This window comes from Miscanthus floridulus, chromosome 5 (assembly GCF_019320115.1).
Source record: "Miscanthus floridulus cultivar M001 chromosome 5, ASM1932011v1, whole genome shotgun sequence".
Lineage (NCBI taxonomy): Eukaryota > Viridiplantae > Streptophyta > Magnoliopsida > Poales > Poaceae > Miscanthus > Miscanthus floridulus.
Window position 1 is genome coordinate 17,589,549 of NC_089584.1, and position 16,710 is coordinate 17,606,258.

General features: G+C 43.6%; 1 protein-coding gene across 1 annotated transcript; it reads right to left on the reverse strand.

The window, feature by feature from the left end:
• Positions 1-1,146: 1,146 nt before the first annotated feature.
• Positions 1,147-16,403, reverse strand: LOC136454340 (endochitinase A-like). Its single transcript, XM_066454791.1, has 6 exons — positions 16,351-16,403; positions 16,072-16,284; positions 15,935-16,000; positions 15,567-15,875; positions 15,395-15,493; positions 1,147-1,392 (listed from the first exon to the last, which is right to left on the reverse strand). The coding sequence occupies exons 1-6, from the start codon at positions 16,384-16,386 to the stop codon at positions 1,147-1,149; spliced, it is 969 nt and encodes a 322-aa protein (XP_066310888.1). The 5' UTR covers positions 16,387-16,403.
• Positions 16,404-16,710: the final 307 nt, after the last annotated feature.

Below are 16,710 nucleotides of genomic sequence, written 5' to 3' on the forward strand. Positions count from 1 at the left end.
ATGACCATAGAGGAGGCGCAGATCCAATCTGCGTCAGCCACTACTTCACCAGCATCAGCTATGGCTCTGACCACATTGGATCTGGCTCTAGCCACACTAACATCGTCTTCAGCCACGCCGACAACCCATCGTTCGCTTCCTCGCTACAAAGGGAGGTAGATCAACAACACCGACCTGCTCGACTCCATCGATTAGGTCAGCACCAAGCTTGCTGAAACCCTAGCTCTGGTAGATTTGATTCAAAATCAACCAACTAAGCAGGTAACCACTACCCACAACAGATCTACCCGACCAGCTTAGGCCAGTCGTCCTGCACGACTCGGTATGGATCTCGTGGTCACATCTACTCCTGAAGGGCGCTCCGTTCATCGCTGACCAGCCCCCGCAACGGGTCTCTGGCTCTCTGAGTGTGAAGCCTTGATGGAGAATTACCAGGCTCATCCCTATGGCCTACAAAACACTGCTTCCAACTATGCGTACAATATACAACACTGCTCGGATCTGTGTTTTATACATCGATCTCGGCCAAAGCCACGCAACTTCATCAACATGGTTTGGATTGAGGAGTATCAAGAAGGATCGGTCCACACAGTTCAAGAGGGCGGTTCAAGCTCCTCGTCCAGCATCGCATCTATTGGCTCCGTCCACACTGAGCTTCAGCATCGTGACAATGAAGAAGTTGAATACAATCTGGATATCCCAAACCACTCCTCGGGGTTCCCATGATTCCCATCCTTCCCACCAAGGCAAGGAGACTTGATCAATGTTGTCAGTAATGACGAACCACTGGCAGTTGGCAAAACAGAACAAGAAAGGCTAGCACGCAAAGCACGCAATATTGACCGGTTTAATCGCAGACAAGCCGAAGCCGAGGCAAAAGAGGAGGCACGACGCATAAGGTTCCAGCCATGCGATCTCAACAATGCCTTTGATAGGGTAGGGAAAAAACAGGTCTTTAGGACTCCAAGCGCCAACGTAGTTGTTGCTATGATGACAATGCAACGATTGCCCAATACCCCGGAAATCTAGACAATTCGTGATGATGTACAAGCCTACCTGACGGCTGCTATAGCCTAGACCATAGAGATTGCAAACCAAGCCTAGGCTCCGTCTGTCTTAGTCAAATCAAGCCACAATCGCCAGTACTCAAGTCGCCCACAGCCACCCAACCAACGTGGCTCGCGCAACAATGACCCACCAGACAACCATCAAGGCGGAAACAGTGGTCATGATGGTGGTCGGGACGACAACCGCCATGACAACCGGGACAATAATCGATGAGACAACCACGACAATCACTGTGATAACTGTGGTTGCGGGGTCAACCAAGGTGGCAATCGGGATCACTGTGATGGCAATAACGATCTCCGCCATTCCCTCAGAGAACGTGATCTGCACGATCGCATTAACCAAAGAGCCAATGATCGTGCATCCCACAAAAGCTATCGCCGTATGGAATATGATACTACCCACGGCCCTCTAAGTTTGAAGCAGTTTACTCCTCACCTTCGCCAAGTCGTGTGGCCAAAAAACTTCAAGCTCGAAAAACTCTAGAAGTACGACGACAAGAACCCCGAGTTATGGGTCATGCTCTATGAAACCGCATGCAGATCAGCCATGGCTGATGAGCACGTCATGTCTAATTACTTCATAGTCATCATCGGCCATGCAGGCCACCAATGGCTGGTCAGCTTGCCGGCAAATTACTTTGATTCTTGGCAAGAGCTCAAGCAAGCATTCATCAACAACTTCATTGCTACTTGCGAACAACCCGGCAACAAATATGATCTACAGCGGATTCGAGATCACAAAGATGAGCCACTGCGCGACTATGTCCGACGCTTCTTGGAGATGCGCATCAAGGTCCCATCAATCTCCGACAACGAGGCAATCGAATCTTTCATCACTAGTCTCCGCTTCCATGATGCCCTAAGGGACAAGCTCCTCCACAAAAGACCTGAATCGGTCACAACGCTCCTAGCTACTGCTAAAAAATATGCGGACACCGATGATGCTGAAAAGATAATCATCGAAGAAGCAGCAAGGGTTCCACGCTCCAACCACCCCCCACACCATGACGACTACCGCGGCAACCATGGTCAGGATGACAATTTTGATTGCTGCAACTAGCGCAATGATTTTTGCGACCACCATGACCAGCGTAATCAGTGGCGTAATCGCCATGACGATTACAGGGGCAAGCGTGCTCGGGAAGATGACGGTGAAGTCAACATCGTTAAAAAAGGTGGCGGACGTCACAACTATGAAGAAGACTATGCCAAAGCATTGAAAGGACCCTTCCAGCTCCATCCCAAGTCAAACCATACCATGGAGAATTGTCGTGTTCTCAAATCCATCTACACGTGCCAACAGGCTCTGGATAAATTCGACAAGCCTAACGACATAGGGGAGCAGCGTAACGAGGACAATGATGATGAAGACGTAGATCCCCGTCACAAGTATGTCAAGCCAACCGACCGCGTCCACACCATCATTGGGGGTAGAGTGTCCATCAAGACCAAACGAGAGCGCAAGCTGCTCGCCCACGCTTGCTTAAACGTGGCCAATGCCGACAACCTAGGGCGTTTTCCTCTAGTTCTCGATCCTTGTATCAACAAGGTTCAGTTCGATAGAGTGCTGATTAACGATGGCATATGGTTTTTTGCCACACTTTTTGTGCTTGGGGACTGTCCCAACCACCCTCGTGCTCGGGGACTGTCGTGACTATCCTTGTGCTCGGGGACTGTCCCGACCACCATCATGCTCAGGGACTATTCCGACCACTCTCGTGCTCGAGACTATCTCGACCGCCCTCATGCTCAGGGACTGTCCCGACTACCTTTGTGCTCGGGGACTATCCCAACTATGGTTATTCTTGGGGATTCATCGTTTTTCCCCATGCTACGCTCAGGGTTTGCCCCGACCACTCACTGACCATTGCTCCAGGACCGCTCTCCTCGGCTACATGTGATTTGTACTCACATATAGTTGAGAGGCATTTATTTTTTTCTCACTTAGACCTTGCTACAAGGCTGATACCTCGCCTTCCAGCAAGCTCGAGGACTACATCGGTACGATGCACCTGCTGGTGTAGCTCATATTGCTTGTATGACGATTGGATTCTCAACTTAACTGGGAATTCTTTTTAGACCCTGGCACCATGTGTCTACGTCACCTACTACCAGGCTCAAGGACTAAGTGGGCACACTTCACCTTATAGTGAATGTGCTCATTTTATCGACCCCTACGCTCTGACTGTTGGCCATAACTACTACTGTACAAGGGTCACTTACATTTCTTTTTAGAAATACAAGTGGGCACACTTGATCAGGAAAGAAATATTTTTCTTTTTTCTTTAGAGCACCATGCATTCTTCGGACAACCGGAATCTTCGGCTATAATCGTGGTCTACTGCTCTCTGTGCTGACCAGAATACTAGCACATTTGCTTGGTCAATGTTTCAACCAGTTGGAGATGGCATGAAGACAGACTGCATTAGCCAAAGAAGATCAAACGGTGTGTCGCAACATAATACATGGTGCTCGGGTCATTGGCTTCAAACGTCGATCGCTCGATCTCAACGGTATAGTGATGACCGGACGTGTCAGTTAGAAAGTGACTGGACGCTGGACATCAGCGTCCGGTCATTTCCAGTATGCTCCTAGAGACGCATTTCTTCGACCAGACACAAACAGCGTCCGGCCAGTTACCCTAATTTTTGTGTAGCTACATCAGTTCTAACCAGACGTTGCCTTCTAGCGTCCGGTCAGTTAGAGGCCCAGTGTCCAGTCGCATGACCGACGCCAGGTTTTCACTGCCATGCCTGACCGAACGCACCGGTCCCCTTGAGTCCAATGTCCAGTCAGTTGTAAAATAGCGAGACTGACCCTCTTTCATCTCTATCTACTTCACCCCTGCTCAAATGTGCCAACCACCAAGTGTATCACCTTGTGCATATGTGTTAGCATATTCTCACAAATATTTTCAAGGGTGTTAGCACTCCACTAGATCCTAAATGCATGTGCAATGAATTAGAGCATCTAGTGGCACTTTGATAACCACATTTCTAAATGAGTTTCACTCCTCTTAATAGTATGGCTATCTATCCTAAATGTGATCACACTCACTAAGTGTCTTGATCACTAAAACAAAATGGCTCCTACATTTTATACCTTTGCCTTGAGCCTTTTGTTTTTCTCTTTCTTCTTTTCCAAGTTCAAGCCTTTGATCATAACAATGATATCACCATTGTCATGATCTTCATCATTGCTTCATCACTTAGAGTAGTGCTACCTATCTTGTGATCACTTTGATAAACTAGGTTAGCACTTAGGGTTTCATCAATTAACCAAAACCAAACTAGAGCTTTCAATCTCCCCCTTTTTGGTAATTGATGACAACCCTTATACAAAGATATGAATTAAAGTTCATTTGAATCCATGTTGCTTGCCCAAGCATATTACCATGTGTAAAGGATATGGACAAGTTTCATGAACTCCATATGGTAGCAATTGCTCCCCCTATATATGTGCTAAGAGTTTGGATTGTAGCTTTGCACATATGCTTAGATAGGAAACATATGAGACAATTTCTACCAAATGATGCTAAGGTATAAGAGATGGACCTTTGAAGCGTGATACCAATCAGAGTGCACCATTATACCATCCTTAGCACCATTAGTAACTAGACATACATAAAAACTAGAATACCCCATGAGATCCATATTACAAGTAAGGGTCTAATTTCCATATGATGAACATAAGTCTAGTTACTTTAGCTAGATACCACTTGATAGCTAGATACCACTTGTAAATACATGGAAATGAAAACATTAGATGACCTATGCATGCTAGATTTTCATTTCATCATTCAAATCTACAATTAGCATACACCACACAAGCATGGATCTTGAACTTTAAAACTTGTGCCATGCAAGCAAATATATGAAATGCACATTTAAATGCATCATACAAGTTTATGAGCTTGCTCCCCCTACTTGTATGCTCAAATTTTTAATTGATCCCCTTCCTTTGTCATATTTTATCTCACTCTTATCTTTTCATCTTTTCACTATCTTTGTACACTATTTCTCCCCCTTTGTCATTAATGACCATAAAGGCTTAAAGTATAGATAGGTTCAAATTATAGATAGGTTGGGGTGAAAACCATGTGAAATGAGGATCATGTTCAAATTTGGTTCAATCTAGATTACTTGCAAAAGTTATTTAACTCGGTTTGATCCAAGGACAAGCTTCTTCACACTTTCAAATAAGGGTTATCTTGTACCATGTTGAGTTAAACACTTATAGCTCATTTTATAGATTAAACACTAGGTTTACAAGCCCACAAACATGTCATATGCTACCACTAGATCATTTCAAACATACAAGCAATAGTAGTACCATACAAGCATCAAATTCATTTGATTTTCATGAATGAACCTATTAAATGTGAAAGATGTCTTGATGCACCAATCATGTCCTTAGGAAGGATGTATGCCATGCCAATCAATTTATACCTTGAATTGCTCAAAGGAGAGGCATGTCATATAATGGGGTGCATCAACACATATTTGAGAAGTCAAGTATGTTCAATTCATTCCTTAGCTTGAAAAACCTTTTTTCATCAAGTGGCTTGGTGAATATGTCAGCAAGTTGATCTTCGGTGCCCACACTCTCTATGCAAATGTCCCCTTTTTGTTGATGATCTCTTATGAAATGATGGCGGACATCAATATGCTTTGTTCTTGAATGTTGCACCAGGTTGTTGGTGAGTTTGACGGCACTCTCATTGTCACATAGCAATGGCACTTGCTTGATCCTAATTCCAAAATCACTCAAAGTAGCCTTCATCCAAAGTAATTGAGCATAACAACTACCGGCCAAAATGTACTCCGCTTCGGCGGTTGAAAGTGCTACACTATTTTGCTTCTTTGATGACCAATATACAAGTGATCTTCCTAATAGTTGACATGTGCCCGATGTGCTCTTTCTCTCAACTTTGCATCCTGCATAATCAGAGTCCGAATATCCAATCAACTCAAATCTTGCTCCTTTGGGATACCACAATCCAACATTTTGTGTATGCTTCAAGTACCTCAATATTCTCTTTGTTGCTTTCAAATGACTTTCTCTTGGTGAGGGTTGGAATCTAGCACACATGCATATACTAAACATCACATCCGGCCTTGATGCGGTCACATAAAGTTAGCTTCCAATCATAGACCGATACATCTTTTGATCCACCATGTTGTCACTAGCATCATTATCCAAGCTTCTACTTGTCCCCATTGGTGTACTAATAGCTTTACTATCATCCATTCCAAACTTCTTGAGCATGTCCTTGATATACTTGCCTTGACTCATAAATGTGCCATTCTTCATTTGCTTGATTTGAAGACCAAGGAAGTAGCTAAGCTCTCCAATCATGGACATCTCAAACTCACTTGCCATCATCTTGCCAAACTCCTCACAAAAACCTTGATTTGTTGACCCAAAAATGATATCATCGACATAGATTTGCATTACAAACAAGTCATTTTCAATCTTCTTGGTGAAGAGAGTGGTGTCAACCTTTCCCATCTTGAATCCCTTAGAGTAGGAAATCTCTCAATCTCTCATACCATGCTCTAGGTGCTTGTTTTAATACATACAAAGTCTTTCTCAACTTGTAAACATGGTTGGGTTTCTTCTCATCTTCAAAATAGGGAGGTTGCTCAACATACACAAGCTCATTGATGTACCCATTGAGAAATGCACTCTTCACATCCATTTGGTAGAATTTGATATTGTGGGCACAAGCATAGGCTAACAAGATCCTAATTGCTTCCAATCTTGCAACCGGGGCATATGTTTCTGTTGACACCGTTTTTTGCACATGTCAAAATAATCGGAGTGGACCAATCGGCAAGGGGAAAGTTATTGAATACTTTGATAGCCAATGAAAGCCAGTTTGTAAAAATGGTTGCCGATAGTTGGTGATGATTGATGGAAAGGTTGATTTGGACTCGGGCGTTGCCGATGAGGTTGGAGGAGTTGTTGTCGATACCGATGAAGGAAGACTTAAAGACTACTGCCGATGAAACAGGGAGTATGCCGATGAAGGAAGACTTGAAGATTACTGCCGATGAAGCAGGGAGTATGCCGATGAAGGAAGACTTGAAGACTACTGCCGATGAAGCAGGGAGTATGCCGATGAAGGAAGACTTGAAGCCTGCTGCCGATGAAATAGGGAGTATGCCGATGGGAAGGAGGACAGTGAGATTTCCATCGTAATTAAGGCGGACAGGGAAATAGATAGGAGTTGGTTTCCTTTTCTGTATTTGTTAGGTTATGATTCGTGTAAGAGTCACGTGTTTCCTTAGATACGGGATTGGTGTCCTAGTTGTGTTTGGTTGTGTCTCTTTAGATCAGGGTATAAATATGGAGTAAAGGGCAATGTAATAGATAACATCAATCAATATCAAAACCAACTTTTACTCCTATTTACATCTACTTTTCGGCGACTTCGTCAATTTGCATATTTTTCTTTTTACGAGTTCTCATTGATTCGGCGAGCTGCATCGCTTCAGTGCGATCTTCGGCGATTCTCGAGTTCCGCGTGAGCACCTCTTGGCCGTGACTTCCGGGCGTATCGCTGTTGTCAGGACCAAAGTGTTCGTTTCTTCATCCTTGTCGATTAGCAGGTCAAATCGACTGGCACGCTTTGGATATCGATTCGGGTATTAGCCCTTTGTGTTTGCAGATCACTTTTGCATCAATACATCTTTTGGCACGCCCGGTGGGACACTTCAACCAATATGTTCAACTCCGAGATCGATCCAGGGAACATTATCGCAGTATCAGAAGAAGATCTCAAGGAAGAACAGAGGCAGGCTATGGAAAAGGCTGTAGAAGAATACAAGCAGCTTTGTCTGAGATCGTTTAGCTTGAACAAGAGTGGACAAGTCATCCAGAAGCAAGATTTGCCGTTGCCTCGGCAGGTTACCTTTGACTCCAATCCTGGTAAACTTCAAGAGATGGTTAATTCTGCAGTAAATCATGCTTTGATTAATCATTCCAATGTGCTATCCAATACTGTTCATAATGCTGTGGTTCGAACTCTCAAAGAAGGACAAGCGGCACCGCATTACGTTGGGCCTGCCTATCATCAACCAGAGCCGGCATCTGTCAAAACTCCATCGGCTCCTTCGGCCGTTGTGGGTACAGAAGTTACTTCCCCTCCAGTATTGGCAAGTTCACCTAATATACAATCTACACCGATACAATCAGATCAGGTGTTACCAGGAGGGCGAGTTCAACTTAATACAGATCTATCGGCATCAGCTATGTCAGGTCCTGTGTCTCAGAATAACCAGATTCCTACTAATTGGTGGGGATATGGCATGCCTCCAGAGTCATCTGCTTTCAATCCTAGATTACCTCAAGTATTTGATGCAGCAGCAAGAGCGCCTATATCATCGGCCGTTTCGCCGATGGCTCAAGTGCCTCAATATGCCGCAACTACTTCTGTACAACCAACTCCAGGAGGTTTCCAGATGCCTATGATTCAAACATTCAATTCAAGTCCATCGGTGAGCGTACTGCCGATGCAGCAGAAAGCCCCTGCTATGAGTCAAACTGGGGTTCAGTTCATGCCTCAAACCAGTTATAATTATCCAACAATATCAGCAAATTACCAGCCATCGGTAAGTTTTGTGCCGATGAGTTCTAATAATGATTGGTCAGGACAGTTACCTGTTCAACATACAGTTCAGCGAAATCAGCAGGTTGCAGGGATTCAACAAGGTCATATGCAAGCTGGTTTCCAGAATCAAGCATCGGCAGCCCAGCCGATGAATCCTTTCCAACAGGTTAATGGACCACAAGTAGCGGCAAATATGCCGATTGCTGGAGATCGTGGGCCACAAAGATATGTGGAAGGATGTCAGCAGGCACCTCCTGTAGAAATTCAACCAGTTCGTCAGCAGGAGGCTGATGCTTTTTGGGCCGATAAGATAGCAGAGATTATGAAGGATCAGTTTGGGATAAAGCCCAAGGTCAATACTTATTCTTATCGGACCCCATACCCTCCTGCATACGATTTAATTCCTCTCCCAAATCGGTATAAGGTACCGGATTTCACTAAATTCTCTGGGCAAGATGATACATCGACAATGGAACATGTCAATCGCTTCATTATTCAATGTGGAGAGGCAGCTAACAGAGATGAATTAAGAGTTCGATTATTTTCATCATCTTTGTCTGGATCAGCATTTACATGGTTCATTTCATTGCCACCAAATTCTATTATTACTTGGGTTGATCTAGAAAAACAATTCCACAAGTATTTCTTTGCTGGAATCCATGAAAAGAAGCTTACCGATTTAGTAAAATTGAGACAGCGTAATGATGAATCGGTAGAGAGCTTTGTACAAAGGCTACGAGATGTAAAAAATAAGTGCTACAGCCTGGTGCTGGATGATCGGCAGCTTGCCGATTTGGCTTTCCAGGGGTTATTGCCACATCTTAAGGACAGATATGCTTCTCAGGAATTTGAAAGCCTCAGTCATCTTGTGCAAAGGATTTCTGATCAAGATACTAGGGTTTTTGAACCTAAAAAGAACTGGAGTAAAAAGGTATCATTTGTTGAAGATGTAGGAGATTCTGACTCTGATGAAGAACCAGTTATCGGCTTAGCTGAGTGGGTTAAGAATAAAAAGCCGATATCATGTCCCTTTGGTCAAAAAGAGCCAGAAAAGTTTACCTTTGATATCACCAAGGCCGATAAAATATTTGATCTTCTGCTTCAAGAGGGCCAAATTAAGCTGTCACCTAATCACGTGATCCCATCGGCAGAAGAGTTGAAGAAGATTTTGTACTGCAAGTGGCACAATGCAACTTCACACAGTACAAATGAGTGCAAGGTATTCAGGCAACAGTTACAGTCGGCTATTGAATCTGGGAGAATTAAGTTTGGTACTTCCAAGACCCAGAAGCCGATGAAAATTGATCAACACCCTTTTCCAGCAAATATGTTGGATGCCAAAGGAAAGACCAAGGTATTGACATCAGAGGCTGCTGAGAAAAACGCGTCAGTAGACCCCCAACATCGGATAACTACCGATGATGCAAAGAGTAAGGGTTTGCTAGGGGAAAGCAGTAGTTCCAAAAAACCTCCTCGACCTGGCATTGTGATTACTCATCGAAGGCAGCAGGAGGGTTGGCGTCAACGTAATGACCGATATCGGCAACAGCAAGAAATGAGACGTCAGGAAGAGTGGAATCGACATAAAGATCATTGGAGATGTCCGTTCTTCATCCATTGCTGGGAAGAAGGTATTAAATTGCCAACTGTTGAAAATTGCCCTGAGTGTAATGGTTATTACGGAGTCAATCGTTCAGAAAGGAGGTTTCAACGTGGTAATCAGGGATTGTCTATCAACGAGCCGATCAGAGGCAGGGCATCAGTGCATGATCGGCTGGGGGGCAGACTTAGTGTACATGAGAGGCTTGGTAAACGCGCTGGATATTTTCCAAGAAATCAAGAGGAGCTTGAGGAGATGGCAAACGCAAGAGTTCCCGATGAGGAGATATTCTACAGGGACCCTAATATACGTCGCGTAGAACTAACTAGGACTTGTTATCAGCCGGTTTGGAAAACCAAGTTTCCTCGATGGTGCCCAGAGGGTCTGACAAAGACGCAGAGGAGGAGGATGCAACGTGAGCGTCAGGAGGATTTATACCAGGAGGAAAATTCCTCCAATGAAAGGCCTGGTCATCAGCAGTGGCAGGTAAAACACAAAAATAAGGGTCCATCGGCAGATGTTAATATGGTATTCATGTTGCCGATGGAGTTTCTGGCACTATCTGATAATGAGGAAGAAGTTGTTTTCTCTGATCAAGTAGCTCAGCTAACGCTAGATCCAATGATGGCTGTTTTTGAGAAACCTACCGATGACGAGAGACAGCATCTTAAGGCTTTATTTGTGAAGGGCAGAGTTGATGGGCAGCCTGTGTCTAAGGTACTTATTGATGGAGGGGCTGCGATTAATATTATGCCTTACGTGATGTATCGGAAACTTGGTAAGGGAGAGCAAGACTTGACCAAAACCGATATGATGTTGAAAGATTTTGAAGGCAATGTGTCACCGGCTAAAGGGGCAGTATGCGTTGAATTGACCATCGGCAGCAAAACCTTGCCAACGACGTTCTTTGTTATCAACGGCAAGGGTGCATATAATCTGCTTCTAGGGAGGGATTGGATTCATGCTAATTGTTGTGTTCCTTCTACAATGCATCAATGCCTCGTACAATGGATTGGGGATAAGATTGAAGTCGTCCCTGGTGATTCTTCTTATATCATCGCATCGGCAGAATCAGATACTTATGAGCGAACTAAATGCATATCAGGAGAAGCTTGGGAAAAAGAGTTCCTTAGAGTTGCTGATTATGAAATTCCACCGATCCAAGCAGTCGGTTCTGAAGAGGAGTTTTAATGGATAGGTTTGCCGATGATGGAAAATTAGGTCAAGGGTTCACATCGGCAGATGATTTAGTAGAAGTAGATATCGGTGATGGTGATAGGTCGAGGCCTACTTTTATTAGTGCTAAGTTAGATTCTAAGTGTAAGCAGCGAATAACAGATTTGTTAAAAGAATATAAAGATTGTTTTGCTTGGGATTATACTGAGATGCCCGGGTTAGACCGATCGATAGTTGAACATCGGTTACCTATCAAATCTGGATTTCGGCCACATCAGCAGCCAGCGCGCCGATGCAACCCTAATGTACTTCCTGACATTAAGGCCGAAATAACTAAATTAATTGAAGCAAAGTTTATTCGGCAATGTCGATACGCAGAGTGGATCTCTAATGTGGTTCCTATTTATAAGAAAAATGGAAAACTTCGTGTTTGTATTGATTTCAGGAATCTCAACAAAGCCACACCGATGGATGGCTATCCAATGCCGATTGCTGATTTGTTGATTGATGCTGCGGCTGGACATCAAATTATCAGCTTCATGGATGGTAATGCAGGTTACAATCAAATATTCATGGCTGAGGAAGATATTCCCAAGACTGCTTTTAGATGTCCAGGACATGTGGGGTTGTTCGAGTGGATAGTCATGACGTTTGGTTTGAAAAATGCCGGTGCTACTTATCAACGGGCTATGAACTTTATTTTTCATGAGTACATCGGCACATTAGTGGAGATCTACATTGATGATGTAGTAATTAAGTCTGGAGATATCACAGCACATTTAGCCGATCTGCGAAAGATATTGGAGTGCACAAGGAAGCATGGATTGAAGATGAATCCTAATAAATGTGCATTCGGTGTATCGGCAGGACAATTCTTGGGTTTTATGGTGCATCAGCGGGGCATTGAAATCAGTAGGAAGTCTATTGATGCAATTAACAAGGTAATTGCTCCTGCCAATAAGACTGAATTACAATCTTTGGTCGGTAAGATTAATTTCATTAGAAGATTCATATCTAATCTGTCGGGTAAGATCAAGGCGTTCAGCCCACTACTTAGATTGAAAGCTGATCAGGAATTTGTATGGGGAGTTGAACAGCAATTAGCCCTTGATGAAATTAAGAAATATTTATCAAATCCTCCAGTGCTAGTTCCACCTCAACATGGGAAGCCTTTTAGGTTATATTTGTCAGCTGATGATGCAGTTATCGGTTCAGCTCTTATTCAAGAATTTGAAGGGAAAGAACGTGTTATTTATTATTTGAGCAGGAGATTAGTGGATACTGAGACGAGGTATTCGGCTATCGAGAAATTGTGTCTGTGCTTATACTTTTCTTGTATTAAATTAAGGCATTATTTGTTATCTGCCGAATGTACGGTCATATGCAAAGACGATGTGGTCAAGTATATGCTGTCGATGCCGATATTAAGTGGTAGAATCGGCAAGTGGATTTTAGCATTATCAGAATTTGAACTACGCTACAAATCAGCTAAGGCAGTTAAAGGGCAAGTGATGGCTGATTTCGTCACTCAGCATTGTAACACGGTGGATTCTCTGGGGATTGCTCCCTGGACACTTTTCTTCGATGGGTCCACATGTGGTGAAGGGGCAGGTATCGGCATTGTGTTAATTTCACCTCAAGGAAAGAAGTATGAGTTTTCATTGCCGATTGTTGCTACAGCGACAAATAATCAAGCTGAATACCAAGCCTTGATAAAGGGGTTAGAATTGCTGAAGGAGATACATGCCGATGTTGTTGAAATTTTTGGTGACTCTATGCTAGTTATAAATCAATTGGCTGGAACTTATGAATGCCGAAGTGAGGCCTTGATTTCGTATTATGAAAGGTGTTTGCAATTATTGAAAGGATTTAGAGATTTTCGTCTTGAGCATATCTCTCGATTGCATAATGAGGAAGCTAATCGACTAGCTCAGCATGCTTCAGGGTATCAGACCATTCAGGAAGTGCTAACATCGGCAGTTGATACCGATGACTGGAGGAAAGAGATTGTCGATTATTTAAAGGATCCAGGTAGAAAGGTTAAGAGACGTATAAGGTTCCAAGCTACCAAATATGTGCTCCTCGATGATGAATTATATTATCGAACTATAGATGGAGTTTTACTCAGATGTGTTAGCAATGATGAATCGAAAAGCTTGATGGGTGAAATTCATGAAGGAGTATGTGGGGCACATCAATCGGCTTTCAAGATGAAATGGATGATCAGAAGGAATGGGTACTATTGGCCGACTATTCTTGAAGATTGTTTTAAATATTTTAAGGGATGCCAGGGGTGTCAAAAGTTTGGTAATATTCAAAGAGCGCCTGCATCGGCTATGAATCCTATAATCAAACCATGGCCGTTCCGGGGATGGGCTATTGATCTCATTGGTCAGATTTATCCGCCATCGAGTAAAGGACATAAATTTATTCTGGTTGCTACCGATTATTTCACAAAGTGGGTTGAGGCAATTCCTCTAAAAAAGGTTACATCGGTCAATATGATTGATTTTGTGAAAGAGCATATTGTTTACCGATTTGGTATTCCTCAGACTATCACTACCGATCAGGGTACTATGTTTACATCGGGAGAATTTGATGAGTTTGCTGTAGGTATGGGAATTAAAATTTTAAATTCTTCTCCATATTATGCTCAAGCTAATGGTCAAGCTGAGGCTTCTAACAAAGGGATCATCAAACTTATTAAGCGCAAAATTGAAGAAAATCCTAGGAGGTGGCATACAGTATTAAATGAAGCCTTGTGGTCATATCGGATGTCATGCCATGGTGCAACCAAAGTAACGCCTTATCAGTTAGTATATGGACACGATGCAGTGTTGCCTTGGGAAATTAAGGTTGGCTCTAGACGAATACGTTCTCAAAATCAGCTGACAGCCGATGAGTATAATACTCTTATGAAAGATGAGTTGGAAGATGTGGCAGGTCATCGGTTAAGGGCTTTAGTTAGTATTGAAGAAAATAAGAAAAGAGTAGCTAGATGGTATGACAAGAAGGTGAAAGTAAAAGAGTTTGCCGATGGAGATCTGGTCTGGAAATTGGTTTTACCGATTGGGACTAAAAGTTCAAAGTTTGGAAAGTGGTCTCCTAATTGGGAAGGTCCATATCGGATAAATCAGTCTATTCCTGGTAATGCCTATATTTTAGAAACCCTCGAAGGGGTTGTGTTTCCCAGAGCGTTAAATGGAAAATATTTAAAGAAATATTACCCTAGTATATGGACAGATGCATAAAAGTATAAGTGCCGATAACAGTACTATCGGCTAGAATTATGCAAGGGTATCAATGTCTCATAAAGTGCCGATACAATAAATAAGATTACACGTTCAGCAAGGATTGGATAGCTAATATCGCACGCAGGCGAATCTGGTCAGCTTCTTCCATTTCTTTGATATCGTCATCGGCAGCACCTTCCACAGGCTTGAGTTTCTTCTTCATGGCTAAAGCTTTGCGAGCTTGGATATCTCTTTCTTGCTGAAGGGCTTTGACGGCATTGGGTAGCTGGCTTTCTTCTTGTTGAGCATGAGTTAAGGCTGCATCGATTTCTTTCAATTCGGCCAATAGAGCTGCCTTCCTTGCCGATAGATCCAAGATTTTCTGCTTAAGTGCAGCACCTGAAGTCTGCAAGTTGACGATGCCCTTGTGCTTCTCATCAGCGATTTGTTTCAGTTGTAGCATCTCCTCTTTAAGTTGAGCTTGAGCTGCTCTATCGGCAATGCGCTGAGCAGCCCGTTGATATTGCAGTTGACGACTTTCTAAGTGAGCTGCTGGGAAGAGTATTTCTTCAACATCGGCAGGGACCTAGCCACGAATTGTTTTGAAAATTGCCTTTGCAGGGTCCGAATCATCTACCAGTTGGGCGGTACCTTGCTGTAGCAAATTCAGGAGGGTTTCCAACTTAGATTTAGTCTCTGCCGATATTGTTCCCAATGCAAGGGAAGAACTTGTTTCCTCTCCATCATCGTCAGAAATGTCAATAGCAAAGGAAAACAGGCTGTTCGGGGAATCTTGTTCCTGAGAGAAAGACAAGGAAATCAATCAGGGGTAAGTATGAGTATTGTAAAATCAGATAGGTTGATCGGTCTACCTGTTTCAAGGCAATTTCCTGTGCTTGACTGGAGGAAGCAACCTGGAGTATGTCGTGTGGATCGGCTGAGCTTGCCGATGGGATATCTTCTGTGACTTCATCGGTGGTGGGCTCTTGAGGTATGATGACCGATGACATTGGGGCAGATGCAGGGATCGGCATAGACCTTTGTCGTTTTGGCTGTGCTTCAGTATCTGTTGAAGCTTTGCGCTTTGCTTGGACATCGGCAATGATTGGCTGGGGGGCATCAACACTTGTTGGTTGTGAAGCTTGGGCATCTGGTACGTTTGCCGATGTGCCCAGTTGTTGCTGCAAAACAAGTGTGAGATATGATATTTAACAGATAAAATGTAAAGTCAAGAAGCTACCTCTGAAGGAGTGGTGCTTGATATCGGCGGAATTGCCGATGACGATCCCGTAGCAGCTCTTACCCCCTAATGATTAAGGTTAATGTAGTTTGTGATCGGCATAAGTGAAAATAAAATAAAATAAACAAGGTTGTTACCTTAAAGGCTTTGACCAAGGTTGTAGCAGCGGCCGATGGGGTAGCCCTGGATGTAGCCAATTTGGACTTAGAAGTGATGGTCTTAGTACGAATCTTCTGGTGGGTCAAAGCGGCTAAGGTGGGAGCGTTGTAGCCGATCGGCGATGTTGGGGAAATAGGCCGGAGGTTGAAGGGTTTCCCACTTTTGCTCACCGATGGTGCTGGGTTGTTAACCTGTTACAAGGGAATCAGTTACTAATAAATGAAAAGAAAAACAGAAGGGAGTTCAAGGAAACTTACCGCGTCGTCAGGGATGGCATATTCAGAATCGATCATGTGCCGATATGTGTGAGCAGAAGTCACGAACAGTTGCTCTTTCCACTCTCGCCACCATTGCTTGTATGACTCGGTGATGAAAGATATTGGTGTCCAGGTGGATATATCAACATCTGTGGTATCGGCATCAGGAGAAAGTTGTACTACCTTGTTCCAGTCTGTTCCGCAGGTGATTGTTTCCCTGGGTTTGATCACATCGGCAAAGCAGAGTTTGATTGGCAGTTGCCCAAAAGCCAATTGGCGGGATACTGCCGATGGGTTGTAAAATTCATATGTAATGTTGGTGTTTTTCTCGCTGCCGAATGTGTTTACTGGAATTGCCCT